Source organism: Rhodnius prolixus, unplaced genomic scaffold (genome assembly GCF_049639745.1).
Source record: "Rhodnius prolixus isolate KJV_2025 unplaced genomic scaffold, Rpr scaffold_2, whole genome shotgun sequence".
Lineage (NCBI taxonomy): Eukaryota > Metazoa > Arthropoda > Insecta > Hemiptera > Reduviidae > Rhodnius > Rhodnius prolixus.
This window is the reverse complement of record NW_027411592.1, coordinates 56,521,422-56,541,679: the sequence shown is the minus strand read 5'-3', so window position 1 is coordinate 56,541,679 and position 20,258 is coordinate 56,521,422. Positions and strand designations below refer to the sequence as shown.

The 20,258-nt window shown below is 35.9% G+C and overlaps 1 protein-coding gene across 1 annotated transcript in view; it reads right to left on the bottom strand.

The window, feature by feature from the left end:
• Positions 1-1,104: 1,104 nt before the first annotated feature.
• Positions 1,105-20,258, bottom strand: part of LOC141448492 (arylalkylamine N-acetyltransferase 1-like) — a 201,644-nt gene continuing 182,490 nt past the window's right edge. Inside the window, exons 7-8 of the mRNA XM_074116871.1 lie at positions 5,530-5,807; positions 1,105-2,705 (exon numbers count right to left, since the gene is read on the bottom strand). Of these exons, the coding sequence (XP_073972972.1) occupies positions 2,364-2,705; positions 5,530-5,807 (620 nt within the window). The 3' untranslated portion in view covers positions 1,105-2,363. The remainder of the gene's footprint in view (positions 2,706-5,529; positions 5,808-20,258) is intronic.

Genomic DNA, 20,258 nt, shown 5'->3' with positions numbered 1-20,258 from the left:
ATAGGTTTTTAAAAATTTATTTAGTAATTTTCAATCTGTATACAGTTGTATACCATCAGTAAATATGGAGAGATTGATGAACTGGTGCGGGAGGAGAACAGGAGGAGAGAAGCTACCCGCGGTAGCACTCTCTATAGGAGAGAGGAGAATGTGAGAAGGAGAAAGAAATATAAGTAAACTTTTTAACCTAAAAAAAAGGAGTTATGACTTGGAATAAGTAGTAAGTTGAAGGAGCAAGGTCTGGACTACAAACAGGTCGAGGGAGCAAGATCTAGGCTACAAGCAGGTTGAAGGAACAAGGTCTAGACTACAAGCAGGCGAAGGAGCAAGGTCTGGACTACAAGCAGGTTGAAGGAGCAAGGTCTAGACTACAAGCAGGCGAAGGAGCAAGGTCTAGACTACAAGCAGGCGAAGGAGAAGGTCTAGACTACAAGCAGGTCGAAGGAGCAAGGTCTGAACTACAAGCAGGTCGAAGGAGCAAGGTCTGAACTACAAGCAGGTTGAAGGAGCAAGGTCTAGACTACAAGCAGGCGAAGGAGCAAGGTCTAGACTACAAGCAGGCGAAGGAGAAGGTCTAGACTACAAGCAGGTCGAAGGAGCAAGGTCTAGACTACAAGCAGGTCGAAGGAGCAAGGTCTGAACTACAAGCAGGTCGAAGGAGCAAGGTCTGAACTACAAGCAGGTCGAAGGAGCAAGGTCTAGACTACAAGCAGGTCGAAGGAGCAAGGTCTAGACTACAAGCAGGTCGAAGGAGCAAGGTCTGAACTACAAGCAGGTCGAAGGAGCAAGGTCTGAACTACAAGCAGGTCGAAGGAGCAATATTTAGAAAACATTTCATTGTTTCTTTAGTTTTCTTTTTTCAGTAATTTATCAGTGATTCTGTCTCATAATGAAACTTAAATCACAAAACAAACAGCGATTATAGCCATTTTTTTTCCAGTCACATCCTCTTTTTTCGTCCAAAATTTAACTTAAGAACGCTTAATGGCTAACTTTCAAAAATCAGCAGTTAATAAATAATAAAATCATTTATCATCAAAAGGTCAAATCGGATGTTATTTGAATAAGCACGGTTAACTTGGCAAAATTAATTAAAACAGAGTATTTGAATTCATTAATGTTATATTAATAAAGTTTTACATGTGCTAATTCATTCTAAATATTATATCTGATATAGAAACATATCTAATTAATAATATATTTTCTACTGAAACAACAAGTATTAACAAATAAGCTTTTTATTAAAGTTAATAAAATAAACTAAAAACAAAAATTTTAATATTAGAGAAAGTAGTTACTCATTTCTTAATTTTTCAAGAGTAAAAAAGAGAGGAAAGATTAAGCTCATTGATTTACAAACTTCTATTTACAATCGAATGTCTTCAAAGATAATTATTACATCCCCATTAAGCTAAAGATCAATAAAAGTTACCTTCATTATCTTAAACCTACAAAGCAGTTCATCTATGTTACAAGCCTGAGGAAACAAAAACAAAAGATTTTGTTCTCAACAGTGCTTTTTTTTAATTGGAGCTTGCATCGGATACTCTTTGAAAGTAAAGTAAAGTAATGCTTATTTTCTCAGGCAGGCTTTAACCTAATTTCTCATATTAACCATTAAATACAAACCAAGGTCTAAGACCGGGAATCGAACCCACTAAACCAACAATACATCTTAGCATTGCGGGTCTAGTCTCTTAACCGCTCGGCTACCGTGACGACTCTATTCTCATTATTAGTTAAAAAAAAAAAAAAGAAAAAAAGATATCTCTTGATTAAACAAAGCCCAATAAAGTTTCAATTGAAGGAAAGAAAATTAATATTGTTGTGGGCATTCTTAACGAATTGAAAGATCAACGAGAAAAACTCTTAAAATTTAAGGCCGCAGAGAATATTAGAAAAAGAGGAAAACTGAAACGAACTGAAGAAGGGCGTACAAAAAAGATGCAAAAGAATCGGTAAAAACCCGAGAAGAACTAACTCAAAATATAGCTAAATCTATTTTTTTCTTAGTTTTAATTGTACACAGCCTAAACTAGTGCCAAATAAGGCTACAACATATGACCTATCTCCCTTTTAGGCATTGGTATGATAGTTCACGGAATTTCCCAGTTTTGGAAACCTATTTTTTTTTTCCTGATACTATTTGATTTCATGGCAAAATGGGTATGGAAACCTTGAACCGATATATGTGCCCAAAAATTAAGCGAACCAGAAAACCCAGTTAGTATAATCGTTTCCACAATATTATTTTTTTCTTTATCGTACAGATATATTTTAAATAAGAAAACCAATATTTAAGAATCTTCGAAATAAAAGTTGTTTTTTTAAATTTTAAATACAGTCTCCATTACTAGATGTACTCAATATTTATTATCAAACAGTTTTATACATACGCTAACCTCGTTATGTGGCGGTTTTGTATTAAATATTGGTCTCCCATTTTGATCCACATAATCTTTATACTTCATGCTATAAATACACTTAAAACCTCTCGCTTCTCCAATCATTCTAGTATATACTGCGGTGCACAGAGAATTCATACCACTGAAACCAGCTTCCTTCGCTAATTTCTCCGTCTTCTCGCACAATTCTTTTGCAATTCCTTTATTACGCCATGCAGCATCCACGGTAATTATATGGCCGTCCAATAATCCTGGCGGTCTGTTCACATGTTGATCTATGTAGTCCATTAAGGCAAAGATCTGGAAATTGTATTGCAACAATGAAGAAAATATTTGACCAGATTTATGGAGGGAAACATTTGAATAGATTCCAGTACAATAACATCAGTTGCTTTAATACTAGGTTGGATTAATCCAGTCCAGTCTCATCTGTCCTAGGCACTGGCTCCCCAGATGGCCCGATTTGAGCCTCCCTGTTTCACCATTTGGATATCCCATAACTCTCAGCTAGCCTCTTTCAACTAAATGTAGCTTTTCCAGTATTAAAGATTTTTTTTTAACAATTTTTCTTTAACCACTCCTCACAAACTCTATTAACCACTTTTTTTCAAATACTTCCGATTTCTCTTTACCAACTGGGCGCTCCCTAACAACCAATCGTAACCCTATTTCTCAAACAATGCATCTTCTTTGGTTAACCTGGGTGCCTTAAACAATTTCAACCACTAACTCAAACAATCCATTTCCTTTGCCCCCAACTAACTTACAAGCAATTTTTCAACTACTTTTCTCAAACATAATAATTTCCTTTCTCTATGACTTCTCTCTGCAACAATCTTGAAAAAAAAAAAGTTTATCGAGGTAAAATTTGTAATGAAAACTTGGTAGTACACATCCTCATCGAGGAATGTAGCAGTTTACAGTGCGAACAAAGATATTGGCACCAAGAATAGAGCAAAAAGAGACTAATAATCCAGCTTAATGTCAGCGTCAGTTTCGAAAACTTGGAAGTGCACATCCTCATCGAGGAATGTAGCAGTTTACAGTGCGAACAAAGATATTGGCACCAAGAATAGAGCAAAAAGAGACTAATAATCCAGCTTAATGTCAGCGTCAGTTTCGAAAACTTGGAAGTGCACATCCTCATCGAGGAATGTAGCAGTTTACAGTGCGAACAAAGATATTGGCACCAAGAATAGAGCAAAAAGAGACTAATAATCCAGCTTAATGTCAGCGTCAGTTTCGAAAACTTGGAAGTGCACATCCTCATTGAGGAATGTAGCAGTTTACTGTTTGAACAAAGATATTGGCACCAAGAATAGAGCAGAAAAAGACTGATAATCCAACTTAATGCCAGCGTCAGTTTCGAAAACTTGGAAGTGCACATCCTCATCGAGGAATGTAGCAGTTTACAGTGCGAACAAAGATATTGGCACCAAGAATAGAGCAAAAAGAGACTAATAATCCAGCTTAATGTCAGCGTCAGTTTCGAAAACTTGGAAGTGCACATCCTAATCGAGGAATGTAGCAGTTTACTGTTTGAACAAAGATATTGGCACCAAGAATAGAGCAGAAAAAGACTGATAATCCAACTTAATGTCAGCGTCAGTTTCGAAAACTTGGTAGTACACATCCTCATCGAGGAATGTAGCAGTTTACTGTTTGAACAAAGATATTGGCACCAAGAATAGAGCAGAAAAAGACTGATAATCCAACTTAATGTCAGCGTCAGTTTCGAAAACTTGGTAGTACACATCCTCATAGAGGAATGTAGCAGTTTACTGTTTGAACAAAGATATTGGCACCAAGAATAGAGCAGAAAAAGACTGATAATCCAACTTAATGCCAGCGTCAGTTTCGAAAACTTGGAAGTGCACATCCTCATCGAGGAATGTAGCAGTTTACAGTGCGAACAAAGATATTGGCACCAAGAATAGAGCAAAAAGAGAATAATAATCCAGCTTAATGTCAGCGTCAGTTTCGAAAACTTGGAAGTGCACATCCTCATCGAGGAATGTAGCAGTTTACAGTGCGACCAAAGATATTGGCACCAAGAATAGAGCAAAAAGAGACTAATAATCCAGCTTAATGTCAGCGTCAGTTTCGAAAACTTGGAAGTGCACATCCTCATCGAGGAATGTAGCAGTTTACTGTTTGAACAAAGATATTGGCACCAAGAATAGAGCAGAAAAAGACTGATAATCCAACTTAATGTCAGCGTCAGTTTCGAAAACTTGGTAGTACACATCCTCATAGAGGAATGTAGCAGTTTACTGTTTGAACAAAGATATTGGCACCAAGAATAGAGCAGAAAAAGACTGATAATCCAACTTAATGCCAGCGTCAGTTTCGAAAACTTGGAAGTGCACATCCTCATCGAGGAATGTAGCAGTTTACAGTGCGAACAAAGATATTGGCACCAAGAATAGAGCAAAAAGAGACTAATAATCCAGCTTAATGTCAGCGTCAGTTTCGAAAACTTGGAAGTGCACATCCTCATTGAGGAATGTAGCAGTTTACTGTTTGAACAAAGATATTGGCACCAAGAATAGAGCAGAAAAAGACTGATAATCCAACTTAATGTCAGCGTCAGTTTCGAAAACTTGGTAGTACACATCCTCATAGAGGAATGTAGCAGTTTACTGTTTGAACAAAGATATTGGCACCATGAATAGAGCAGAAAAAGACTGATAATCCAACTTAATGTCAGCGTCAGTTTCGAAAACTTGGTAGTACACATCCTCATCGAGGAATGTAGCAGTTTACTGTTTGAACAAAGATATTGGCACCAAGAATAGAGCAGAAAAAGACTGATAATCCAACTTAATGTCAGCGTCAGTTTCGAAAACTTAGAAAAATGCCGTGTATTGAGAAATATGGCCTAAACAGTTCTGTTTTGGATTTTTTGTTTTTCAGTTTGTTCAAGGCTTTTTTCTTTTACTTTTTCATGTTTATTGTTACGAACAAAACAGCAACCACAACTAATACTAATTTATTAAAGAAGCTATATTAAAGTAGTGATAAATAAGCTAGATTACCCTTAAAGAATCAGTTTTAGCTAGTGCAGTTAAAAATCCCTCCAAAAATATTATTTTTTCAGTAGAACAAAGAAATGTACACATACCTTTTCCAATCTTTCCGTTTTAGGAAAATCAGTAAATTTTTTGAATTTACTAAAGTCAATGTTAATGCTAACGCCAATGATGTTGCCTTGTGCGTCAACAGCTTTCACTGAATAACCTTGGTATATTGCCTTCAATGCGTGTACATCTTCAAATTTGGGCGGTTCATCGTCACAACTTAATGGTTCATCTTTGAAGAATGATCTAGCCAATAGATCATAAACTTCTCTTTCGTCTTCTTGCTTCATTATCTCTATGGTGAACTCCTTTTCTTTGGTCACTGGGGAGTAAAAAAAAGGAAGAAATACACGTGAATGTGAGATAGAGTATTGGAGAAAAATATTCAAAGTTTAGTTAATGATATGCATGCTTATTGTAGGCCATCAGCTAGAATTTGACGTTTTTTTAGTCAGTCGTAAGACTAAAGGTCAATGTTTAAAGCTCATAGCTTGGGTCAAGACCTCACTTAGCTCAAGTTTCATCAGAGAGAGAGAGAGGGAGGTGGAAACTGGTTTTGTAAGAGTTAAGTTTGAAGTCTGAAAGGCCTGCTACCTGGACGTCGTTGGGCATTGAGCACCTACAAGATTCCCTTAATTCCGTACCGAATAGCAAAGATCTGATAGTTGTGCCCCCTGAGGCACTTGCAGCTTTTTGGGGCTGGAGAAGTATTGCGAAGGTCCCCAGCAGGCGATTTAATCCCTATAACCTGTGCTGATCATGGGAACAACATTCCTTTTTTTGGTTCTTTAGCCGAGTGTCCATACGCCTTTTTTTTTTTACAGAACACCACAATCGTTATGGATACAGCCTTTGGACAGACTCTGGTTGTAGCAAAGAAATGGTTATGTTCTACCCATTGCGACGCAATCGCTAGTTATTGACAAGAGAGGCATCTCATGGAGACTAAAAGAGACTGGACCATAAAACCCTACCCGAACTACAAGAAGTCGACACCGTAAATCTCTTTTTTTCACTTCAGTAAACAGGACTCGCCTCCATGTTCCAAACTTTGCTAAGCATTTTCAACTACGTCGATCAAACAAACTTCTTTTAATATTGGAATTTTACTTTTTTAATTTTTGATTTCAAGTATTTTTACGTAATATTTCTAAAATGAACGACTTTCAATAAAAATCTGAGATAAGTTTGAAGTGTACAACAAGCAGGCCTTGAATCGTAATCTCGTTCAGTATCTGGGAATCCACATATTGCTTAACTGCCACTGTAAATACTTCATAGTGACGGTGAATATGGGAAGTTGCCAACAGAACTTAGTAATATGAAACCTGTTACACAAATGAGTATGACTTGTTTATCAGAAGGTTAATTGTTTACGTTTTTTCTTTACATTATGTAGCAAAATGTGTCAAACTGTTTCTAATGGTGCAATTAAAAGAATTAAAAGAGAAAAAAAAGCAAAATAAAAAATTGTTTACACGTACAGGTTAATTACAGGTACATTTGGGTTACAGATAAGAGCTCCATTGTCATAAAAATATACCTTGACCGAATTATTAAATAATATTTTCTTGGAAATTTCTTTAGGATCGCTATTCTGGATAATATCGTTGAATTTAATCAACGGTTTCGAACGTTCATCCATCTTCAGGGGTCGGAAGGCTGGAGACATGGAGCCCCCTGTGGTGGGAGATTCGATGTGGTACACAGATGGCTCCAAGATGGAGGAGGGTGTGGGAGCGGGAGTGTACGGAGTGAAGCTGAAATGTAGCTTTTCGGTTAGCCTAGGAAATCCAGCTACAGTTTTTCAGGCTGAGCTAGCTGCAATTAGGTTCTGTGCTGCCGAGATTAACGGGCGAGGAATTATTGAATCTAAGGTCGTAAGTTCTAAGGTCAGGCTGCTCTACTAGCTATTAGTTCCTACCAGGACAACTCAAGACTGATTTGGAACTGACTGGGTGCCCTGAAGGAAATTAGTAACCAAAATAAGGTCTTACTGGTTTGGGTACCTGGACATTCAGGATATAAGGGAAACGAAATGGCAGATTTATTGGCCCCGGGAAGGCTCTGCGGGACACTTCGTTGGCCCGGAGCCCTCCTTTGGGGTTTAGAAATGTGTTAAGTCTGCGGCCATTAACTTATGGGTGCAGAGTAGGTCTCAAGTGTGGTGGCTTGCTTGAGGAGTTCATTAAAGGCTATTCGCCGAGGCTGACTGCAGAATTAATCCGTTAAGGCCGTGGGGGCTATAAGGATAATTGTAGGCCTATTAACTGTGGCCACTACAGGCTCAGAAAACACATGCACCGCATGGGCCTGGCAGATGATAGCCTTTGCAGGTTCTGTCAGGAAGAGGAGGAAACAGCACTGCACGTGTTGTGTCAGTGCATCGGGCACGTATGGCTAAGGATGTTACTTCTCGTGGTAGGAAAAACCAAGACCTGGTGAGCTTTACCCAAGAGTCGCTCTCCAGCATTAAGAGTCCGATCAAAAAGGACAGGTCTGGAGGGTGAACTTTAGAGTGAGTGGGAGTCACAATAGATCCAAAGGGGTCACAGTGGCGTAGGCCTTGAGGCCGCCCTAGTTTAATCTATCTATCTTCAGGGGTTGATTAAACAGATTTGTGTAAAAACAATTTTGACTTTTAACTACATTTACATTCCATTGCTATACTTGCTGCGATTAGTCTTTAAAAGCAAATATTGATGGATACAAATGGTATTGCCAAAATGCGAATCATTAGTTAATAAATGGAATAAATCTGGATTTTCTCCGGACCAAGATCATCCTGAGGTTTATCCCTGACTGTGAACACGTTGGACTTTCTCCGGACCAAGATCATCCTGAGGTTTATCCCTGACTGTGAACACGTTGGACTTTCTCCGGACCAAGATCATCCTGAGGTTTATCCCAGACTGTGAACACGTTGGATTTTCTCCGGACCAAGATCATCCTGAGGTTTATCCCTGACTGTGAACACGTTGGATTTTCTCCGGACCAAGATCATCCTGAGGTTTATCCCTGACTGTGAACACGTTGGATTTTCTCCGGACCAAGATCATCCTGAGGTTTATCCCTGACTGTGAACACGTACAATACTCTCTCATGCGCTCTCTCTCTCTCTCTGGCACCCTAAATTCCACTAAACATCCATTCAGACCATCCAACAAAGATAGTTGACCGAAGAAACTATAGGAGATAAATCATTTGCAAAATTAATTTCATTGTTGCATACATTTTATGGGCAAACATAAGATTCTTTGGAAGTGGGGTATTTTGAATTTTGACCCTAAGCCAATAAAGCTTAAGAAATCATCGTCTTTTATAGTTTTTACATTTATCTTTAATATATTGGATTGAGATTGATAAATTTCTTCCTGTGTTTTTGATATAGATTGCTGGCGTTCGCAAAACACGTACAAACAGAAGTCTCAATACGAATGAATTTTAATTTGACAGGAAATGGTGGGGGGGAAACCGCATTTTAGTCACTAGTGAGTAAAGTTTTCTCTATTCGGTAAAAATATTCTTGGAATTTATCATTTATATTCATTGTAAAAGTAAATAAGTAAATAACCTTCGACACGTACCCAACATGCACATAGTTAGAGCGACAGACAAAGTTGAAATAGTTTTTGCCTCATTCTAAATAACCGGTTTCCTTTTTAAAAATACAAAACCAGAGTGCGGGGTGAGTGGTAAAAAGTGAATGCAAAGAGCATGAAGTAAATAAATAGACTAATGGATAGGTTAAGATGTCAGGCGATGTCTTAAAGAAACCAGTTCTGCAAAAGTTGTCTACTTAGTTGCTAGAAAGAAGTTCCTATAATAGTTAATGAAGTTTAGAAATGTTTTCCAACATTTAAAGTTTTTATACTTTTATCTAATGTAAAATATTCATGGAATGAATACACCTTAATGTACGTTATGAGCTTAACTTTTTGTTTTGAGAACTTGACTAAACCTTCTGTAAAAATTCAATTGTTCAAAAGTAAAAAGTAAAACAGTAATTGCCTATTTATTCAGGTGGCTTTACCTCAAACGACCAATTAGGTGACGTGGACGGAGGCGACTAACAAACATATTTTACTGTAAATTTCTCATATTAACCATTAAATAAAATCCAAGATCTACTCACCGGGAATCGAACCCACTAAACCAACAATACATCTTAGCATTGCGGGTCTAGCCTATAACCGCCTAACATACTTTACTATAAATTTCTTTTATTAACCATTAAATAAAATCCAAGGCCTAGACAACGAGGAATCAAACCCACTAAACCAACAATACATCTTAGCATTGCGGGCCTAGTCTCTTAACCGCCTAACACACTTTACTATAAATTTCTCATATTAACCATTAAATAGAATCCAAGGGCTAGACACCGGGAATCGAACCCACTAAACCAACAATACATCTTAGCATTGCGGGTCTAGCCTATAACCGCCTAACATACTTTACTATAAATTTCTTTTATTAACCATTAAATAAAATCCAAGGCCTAGACAACGAGGAATCAAACCCATTAAACCAACAATACATCTTAGCATTGCGGGCCTAGTCTCTTAACCGCCTAACACACTTTACTATAAATTTCTCATATTAACCATTAAATAGAATCCAAGGGCTAGGCACCGGGAATCGAACCCACTAAACCAACAATACATCTTAGCATTGTGGGTCTAGTCTCTTAACCGCCTAACATACTTTACTATAAATTTCTCATATTAACCATTAAATAAAATCCATGGCCTAGAGACCGGGGAATTGAACCCACTAAACCAACAATACATCTAAGCTTTGCTGGTCTCGCCTCTAACCGCTCGACTACCATGGCGCCTTAATTGCTTACATTATAATAATAGTAATAAACAACTTAATGAACTATATCTTTTAAATTTAAACAAGAATTTAAATACAGTAACAATGTTGCCCACAAATAGAATCATTTGAATGGCTTTAATTGGTAGTAAATGTTTTTTAATGAGCATTGATTGATTTAATTTTGTTTTTTTAAAAAAAAGTGACCTTGAAATCTTTTTAAATCATTTTTAAATAACTAAGTGAGTCAAAAACGATATTTTAAAGAGATGGATATTGTCTAAAGTTGGGTAAAAGCACGATTTCAAGGAAAATAGCAACAAAAAGCGGATATTTAGCGAGATCTGGGTTTCCATGGAAACCCAGATCTCATTAGTAAGCCTGAAGATAGGATCTCCACAAGGACGTCCTACAAAAAAACCCAGTGGTTTATCTAGCCATAAACCTGGAAGAGATCATGAAGGTGATAAGATGGGTTTAAAGTAGAACGTAAAAAAATAAAAAAAATACCAAATTTGACGGAAATTGGCAGACCTGAATAGAATTTTATAGCTTTCGAAAATGTTTCTTTATAAAGAAGACTCAGGTTCATAATATTTTTGGTTTCTGTAGAAAGAAGGGCCATTTATTCTTGCCCTAAATTGGGGAGTTTGATCGAAGGTTTTCTTTTTTTTTTGCACTACGTGTTGATTTTTGGAACTAAATTAAAAGATCATGAAAATACAGACCTGAATAGTTACTAAATTATTTTTGAGGCATATTTTTTTGACTCCAAATAAACTAAAATTTAAGTACCAGCCACGAAAATATCTACTTCTACTTAGGATAGGTAGTGCATATAAGAGTATTACAACACATCGTGGGAGTCTTAGATTAAGTTACGCTTTGTATAAACCAAAAAAAAAAAACAACCTGTGTAATTCAAATGACTTTGCTTTCATCGATAAAGATCGCTTTACGTAAACAATCGGCGGATAATTACGAATTTCCGTTTTAAATCATAGAAAAAGGAATCATTGTCGATTGAAGACGTTTTTCGATCATTGAAACTCATTCAGCAGGTTTTAGATAATTAGATGAAATTGATAATTAATAAATAAATAAATTTACTAAATATTAATTGACTTAGAACCGGCACACACGACTTAAACGAGCTGAAGTTAACAGACAAACAGTTGACGGCTATCGACAGATTAAAAGACCAGAAGATCATCGAACTAATCTTTCACTTTAAAAAAAAAGCAGAAGACAGAGTTAACACCTTCTATACTAAAACCCGCCTAGATTGAATTGTGGGGGTTACAACGATAACGCTTCAATCTTTAAAGAATTCAATCTTTTTTGCCCGTACTATCGTTAAACGGCTCCATTTTATGGTTTCAAAATCTAACCATCCACACAGTTCTTAGTAATTCCGTTTTTGTAAATCAAGTGGCTCGAACTCATTGCAAAAGCTTTTATCAGAACTTAACCGTCTCATTCTAGAGACCTATTGTCCGCCACCATTTATAATCTCATCGCCTTCTAGATCATCCACCTTGGCGATGATTAAAAACGCCAATAACTTCGCGAGTTCCTTTCTTTTGAGAAGAGTAGTTAATGATAGGGATTGTTATTGTCTCAGTTAACGAGTGTCAATATTATTGTCATTGTTACTATTGGAGCATCTAGCGTTGGTGTTAAAAAAAATTAATTTAAAAATATATATATAAATAGAAATAATAATATGTTTTACAAAATGATAACTTACTTTTTTAGAAAAAAACAAAAACAAAAAACAAAATTGAACAGCTACTATTGTAGAATCAAGGTGGCACTGCAGAGACTTGTCAGAACCTGTTGGTAAGTTAACCGAACACTGAACACATGTATTGCAGTTAAGTGTTATATAACTAACTACAAGGAAGCGCCCCACCAATGTATTTTTTTTATATTTTTTCACAAGTGCCTTACTGATCTTCCTCTCCACCCCTCCATTCGCTGCCTATCTTAATTATTATTAGTTTTTACTCTTCAGACAATATGGAGCGTGGGTTCTCTGTTCAAGGATCACTTTGAACCACTAATTAGACAGATATAATTGTTAGAATAATATTTATTTGTTTATCAAAAAAATTAATGAGGAATCTATTAAAAAATTTTAACTTTTTTTTATTAAAGGGTTTTCTGCGTGTTCACCGTCATGTTCAGATCTATGATGCCCTTGATTGGTGCCCGGTAAGACAAACTTACACTCTAGCATTCATAGGTGATGATACTACTCTATAATCCACTCGCGCCTCCCCTACGTTTCCCGCCCTAAATATTCCCGCCAGAGGGTTCTATTTCCCTCCAAAAATCTGGTAACTTTTCGTGTTGAAAAGAATAAAAGTTTTTGATTTTTTAAAGCACTTATTTGCTAAAAAATTTGAGAATAATGCAAATAGACTTAATAAACTACGTGGTGTGGCTATTAAATAACGAGACTTATGCAGATACAGAAGAACTATGCATTCGCCAAATCCTAACGACCGACAGCTGTGCAGCGTAAAGCCTTCTCTTTCTATTGCAGCGTCTCACTGGCTTGTAGAGAAATCTGTCTGACCGAAACCGTCGTTTGTGTAAGAAGGTGTTAGTTTCGTTTTGCCGAAAACATGATACTACACTTCATATAGTAGAGCAACGAATTGTCGTGAAATTTCACAACAAAACTTGGTAAAACCGCTACTGAAACTTGATCTTTTATTAAAAGAAGTTTATGGCGATGAATGTTGTATCATGTGCGCAAGTTTTTTTGAGTGGTTCAAGCGGTTTCCAAGATGGCCGAGAAGACGTCGGAGATGATGACCGCCCAGGACGCCCTTCCACGTCCAAAAACGGATGAAAATATCGGTTTATAATTAATCAACATTACTATCACGGTAGGTGCTTGCTCAACTCTGAGAAAAGTGTAAGGAAAAAACGATCCAATTTGTGGAAGAATAAGTCACGGGGTTCTCCTTCAAGACAACGCACCGGCTCACACTGTCAAGACGTTTCCAAGCCAAGTACAACATCCCCGTTTTAGGCCAGCCGCCTTATTCGCCTGACCTGACCTCATGTGACTTTTATCTGTCACCCAAAGTCAAATCTGCTTTAAAAGGAACACGATTTCAGTCCTTTGAAGCTGTGAAAGAAAAAGCGGCACGTGTCATGCAGGAGTTCACAGAAAAAGACTTCCAGCACTGTTTTGGAACAATGGTAAATTCGCCAGGAGCGTTATAGGAATAGGGTAGTGGTGTACGAGTATATTGAAGGTGATAATAACTAAATATGTATAAATTTAAAATAAAATGTTTTACAGCAATAGTCTCGTTATTTAATAGCCACACCTCGTATTTCTTAACTTCAACTTCAAAATATGTGATGCAATTTTTAGATGGTGATGAATACAATAGCGTTAAATGAACTTTAAAGTTGAGACTTTTTAAATTGCAGACAATTTTTTTTGAAAAATTGATGGATAAAAATATGGATAAAAGTAAACAAGAATAAGATCTGTAGCTACAGCTTCACTAATAAAAATCATAAATAAAAAATGCAAATAAAATTAAAAAGACATTTTAAAGAGATAATAAAAGAAACGAGACATAAAAGAATAAAAAATACGTACACAATCTTATTCTTAGATATTTAAATTTATTTTGTCAACAGTAAATCAAAAAATAAGAAAAAGAATTCAACAAAATTTTACTAATTTCTTTTAGATTTTTCTTTTTTATTCACATCGTTTGCATACATAATTAGGGTGAAGCCAATGAACCTCTAGCCGGAGTTCATTGTAGTTTTTTATTTTTATAACTGTGACAGTGTTGACCTTAAAAACTGAAAGAGGGAAAGAAAAAATTCCCAGCCTTCCATTGACTTTAAAAAAAACAAAACAATAAATTATTTAAAAAAAAAAAATTACTTTGCATTATTTTTGCAATTAATTAAAAACAAGTTATTTATAAATAATTACTAGCCATTCTTAATAAATAATTCGTAATTAAAAAAGTACTTAACCATAAACGGAATACTTTATTTTTTGGCGCCATTTTAATAAAACATATTGTTCACTGCTATAATGTTTTTATTACAATTCTTTTCCCTCCTTGTAAAAAAAAAAAAGGCGCAACATTGCTCACTTTTAAGTTTTAAGTTGCAGCGGGAAATTCAAATTTTGAATACACCAATAAAATTAAGTGTTTTTTAAACTCAAAATCCAGAAAAAGTTAATCATAGAAAGTCCAATATTCGATTCAAAATACCAAGTTGGTGCCCAATCGATGGATGGAAACAGTCAACCGAAATGCTGTTTATTGAATATCGATTATTTTTTTCCCCCGCAATTTTTTGTAATTTTGTTTACCCAATTGCCTAGCCGGAGAACGTGTTTACATTTATTTGTTTAAAGAGCAATAAGATAATTGGTATTTTAGTATCTCGGAGGTACACTACACTATGTCCAATTTTAAATTTTTTACAAGAGAGCGAATGAAAGAGTTTTTTTCGCGGTTTTTTCTTACTTATAAGCCCAAGGGAGTTATATTGCTTAAATCTTTGGTCGATAATAAGTAATAACATAGATACACCTTAAGTGATGGTTGGGTAATAGAAAAAGAAATATTATATTAGAAAGATTAAAAAAATGGACTTAGTGTTGTGCACCTCCAGGGTACTGATATAATAAAGGGTGATCCATTTAAAACGCACCAATCGCTAATAACTTTTTAGGAAAGCGGAATTCCGAAAAAACAAAAAACCCACGAAGTAAACTATATGTTTTTTTTTGGTCTAGTTTTCAAATTTTCCACCCCCAATGCTGTATCTTCATTTTTGGCGGAGTTACGGCCACAAACCCGATTGGGGTTTCATAAGGACCATTAGTTTTGGCAATGATTATGAAAGCTACATAAAAAAAACCTGTGAAAAATGACGTTGACCCCGTTTCGATATCCCTAATATTAGTAGAGATATTTAACCACAAAGATATAATTTTTATCTAATTGGTGAACGGGTTTTCAATATTAATTTTCCACCAGAAATACACCAGCTTTGGGAAGGTCCTCTGATTGCAAAAAAATGTTATTTGTGACGCAAAGTAAAAAAAATAATAATAATTGAAGATTTTAAAACATGTAGTGTAATGTAATGGTTGTGAGTGAATCAGGATAAATTTTGTTTAATCATCAAATAAAAGCAATCATCACATCATTTTAATGTACTCCATATGCAAGACTTCTTGACCTATGATTACGGTAAGAATATAATAATAATAATAATAATAATAATAATAGTGTTTTATTTAAACAAAAGTTACAATTGAATTCAATATGAAATTTGTTACAAACACTTAGGCATGGACTCAAAGTCCGTCCGCCAAGTTAACTCTCACTATTAATAATATTTAGTGCAAAACAAATCTAAAACAATCAAAGTACTTTTTTTTTTTTTTTTTTTATTTTGTATCTCCTATTATAAATAAAATAAAAAGCAAAATAAAATGAAATACGCAACATAGACAATTATAGAATAAAAGATGGGGTTCGATTATTTATTAAAAATTAAATTCGTTAATCAAAAAATTTCTATATTTCAAGGCACATTCAGTGTACTTATATAAATTTTCCCATCCGAAATCGCCATTAAGATATTTTATTACTACGTCATAGCTAATAAACTGTTGTCCTAACCATCTCAGCCTGAACTCTTGCAATATTGGACAAAGCCCTACAAAATGAATTACATTTTCTAATGCACCTAAATTACATAGTGCGCACTTACGCGCTCTCTCTTCTCTACTGATTTTGTAATTTAAGTTCAGCGACTCTCCTCTCAGTCTCATGATTGTTGACATCTTCCAACTGTTATTTACCTCGTTAATGTAATGGTTACCATCTAAACTAGTACTTAATTCTTTATACAATACATGAAATCCAGAGCGGATAGCGCTAGACCTTAGATTATGCTCGAATTCCCTGTTTATGTTTTCTAACAGCTTTTCAAGTAAATCCCTATCGTCATTCTGATTATAGTTAAACATTGGTAATCCATAATTATTACATAATTGTTGGCATTCTTTGTACCAATATATTTTTTTATGAATAATTTCTTGCGCTGTCTGTTTAACGAGACGCACTTGGGGCATTACCATCACTCTTTTAATATAATTATAATGCATTTTAAGAGTGAAGTTGAAGAGTGGTTTTACGTTTGTCTCAGAATATATAATATAATGAGGCATATTCCTGGGTAGCATGATCAGTTTTTTAAGAAAAAATGTATTAATTTTCTCAACAATTTGGTGCCTCTGGTGTCCCCAAACTTGTGCCGCATAGCACATTATAGCCCTCATTACAGAGTCGAAAACCTTAAATTTAGCTATCAATGTAACATCTTTGTTGCTAATAAAGTGCCTGTAATTTATCAAAATTGCTGTTTTTGATATGCCCAGTTTCTCTTCAAAATGTTTAATTAGTGACAACTGTGGGGTAAGAATATCTTGCCAGTGATGGGCGGGTGTTGGTCTAGTGGTCAAGAGCGTGGCTTTGTAAGTGGGAGATACCAAGGAATTCGCATGTTATGATGAAGTAAAGAATAAGTGTGAAAAAAATTAAGAATTTTGCCAAATTACAATAATTCCCAGATCAGCTAATGGGCAGCTATAATCACTATTCAATAAACTAATTATATGTTTTATTATCTAGCTAAATAGAAACTAAATACTTAATTATGTTAATTTAGTAATTAAAGAGGCAAATTAGAAAAAATAAATAAATAACTAATACTAAAGAAGACTCCCACAAATTAACCTCATGCAAAAACTCTGGATTCAACTGTCTTTATAAAAACATTTATTAATGCAGATGTTAGGAGAGATATGCAAATTGAGATGTAATATATTGGGTAATATTCATGAGGAATAGTAAAAGAAAAAGCTGCGGATGTCCGGTGACTGTTTTGTGAGGTGGAAGAGAAAATTGAACTAACTTCAGGACCAGAGACACCAGATCGTACTTTATGTAGCAATAGTCTCGGTTATGATCTTCTAACAATTATGTTAGTTCAACAATAAATCTTTGGTGATATCTTTGCTATGCAACGGCTTACGGAAGTTTCAGTCTTCCCTTATCAACAGATATTTTGAAAGATTTCAGTACCTTAGGCTTAACTTTAGACAACAAACTGGACTTTCACTGCGCACGTTCAGGACAAAGTAAACTCAGGCAAACTGGACTACACGACTGTTATTTCCTCTTCTCTCCAAGTGACTCCAAAATGACTGTAACCAACAAACTCTTCTTCTACAAAGTAGTCATTAGGCCGATGTTGCACTACGCCTGCTCTGACAGGAGCCTGACTTGTAGTAGCAACATCAAGAAACTCCAAGACAAAGCAAAACAAATTTCTGAGAATCACAACATACTCTCCTCGACGCACTAGTCATTGACTCACTTCCACAGAGACTGTATCCATTATTCCCTGTACACTCCTACATCCAAAATCGTCTGCTCAAAACTCCTTTCCATCCAAGACTTTCATCCTAATCCACTCTGCCGCGACATAGACTCCTACAGATCCTTCCATTTCCTACAGGCACAAAAGAATCAAACACTTCCTTCTCTAACACTAGCTGCAGATTTTTTCTTCTCCTTTTTTCCCTGCATTCCTATCCTGCTCGCTTAACCTTTCTCGTTCCTCACTTGTTACGAAGGTTAAACTGTATTATACATTATACTTCTCTATTTATTTTATGTATTTATTTATAGAAATAAATTTTTATTCAATTCAAGTGAATGATTTCCTTTTTTCCAGACCAATAACGGAGCGGACTACGCCTAACAGTTAGACTGAGGTGACCAAGATAGAAGTTTGCATTCACACATTATCGATAATACTACGTGGCTACATGAAATAAGTTTTGTTAAGTCATATAAGTTGATGCCTGCGCAAAAATCGAAGAGCATCTATGCCAATCGATTTTCCTTATCGATTACCTGTACCTACAGCTTCGCTCAGGCCATTGGCAATTCACTCCAGTTATCATGAATCGAACGAAGTCTTCCACGATAACTGTCATCGCCGGAAATTTATACGATTAGAATCTGAACTCGGTATCGATGCTCTAAACTACTGAACTAATTCGTTCTCTTAGCTGCACGGTTAGAGGCGAGGCTCGCAATGCTAAGATGTATTGTTGGTTTAGTGGGTTCGATTCCTGGTGTCTAGGCCTTGGATTTTATTTAATGGTTAATATGAGAAATTTAACAGTAAAGTATGTTAGGCGGTTAAGAGACTAGACCCGCAATGCTTAGATGTATTGTTTGTTGGTTTAGTGGGTTCGATTCCTAGTGTCTAGGCTTGGGATTTTATTTTATTGTTAATAGGAGAATTGATTAGTAAAATAAGTTTGCTAGTCGTTTCCGCCACCTAATTTGGTAGTTAGACGTAAAGCACACCTAAAAAAAATATAGATATTACTTTTTAAACCCTTCTCTAGTTATTTTTACAAAACCCTTGAAAATAATAAAAATTATTTGATTAAAATGAAAATTTAAATGCATTTTTTATAGTCAAGAATTACCCATTTTCATTTTCAAAAATTGATAGACTATAAGAGAATTAATTTTCTTTTATCACAATGACAACGTCGTAAAGAGGAAGTAAATTGTGGGAAAGACGGTCTCCATCCCCTTCTTCTTGGAGGAAAAAAGAAATCCAAATTACGAGTATATTGTCGGTACAGCCAGGTTGCTACCCAAACTGAAGGTCATTTAGTTGCTTGTGGGTTGGCTTTTGTCGTGAAATTCTCCGTGAGAAGATGAGCGGAAGCGGCCGACCAGAAAATTGAATCGACTCCCTCACGTTGTAATCCAGGGTGTCAGGGGGCGTTTATCTCTGTCTGTCTGTCTCTCTCTCTGTCTCTCTCTCTCTTTCCTTTTCCCAGCGATGCTTGAATGCGGTTCATTGCTAGTAGGTAGGATGTTAGACTAGTCTATAGTGCGGGATTGGAATGGCAATTGAGCTTCAGTAGTGGGTTGGAGGGGAACGTTTTGAGAAGAACAGGAGCAGCAGTATGGAGAGAAAGAGACAGAGATAGACAGAGGGAACCCTAGCAGGAATCAACAGGAGGAATAATCAAGCTCACAATCATCTCTCTCTGACACAACCTTCCTCCTAACTTTCCTAATGGATTTCCTTTATATCTGCTTAGTTTTCTTTTTTGTCATTGAAATGCTGAGAACTTCAAGTCACTGGCTGATTCATTAAAATTCTAATTGTTCCCTCATCATCATCATTGGTCGTTATTTCTTTTCTTGATATTGCATTCGTGCAATTTTCCATGTTGTGGTTTTATGGGAAATTCAAGTTTTAAGTCCTCCATAAAGAAAGACTTATAAGTCATTAACAATTAATACCTCGAGTAATACTTGAGGTTAATATTTAAGTTAAAATTTTGATTGGGTAATTGAAAGGTAGAGATACGAAGCTATTGGTTATATTGGGATTCAAAGAAAGCGATATCAACAAATGGGGCTCTTCTTTCCGATCTAAACGTCGAGAAGATGTAATACTGAGCCGCCTCCCAATTGGACCGGCAAGACTCAAATTAAAAGACACACGGACATTTGGTGGCACTCAAATTAAACACATCTTTACTGACTCTGTGACTTACGATTCCCTCAGGACTTCATACGGACTTTCAAACAAAGTAGCCGAACTTCTTTAGCCGACTAAAGATGACTCCAGTCACAGAGCACACAAAATTTGATTTCCTCAAAAACTCCTAACTTTTTACAACACTCTTTCTAAAAAGTGGGCGATAACAGATCCTTCGGGGGCGCTGGAGGCCTACATGGGAGGGGTGGGGCGATAAAGGGCCCAGAGAAAATTGGAAGGGTGTTGAAGCGGTTTAGGGGGGGGTCGATAACTGTTTTGTGTTTTTATAATA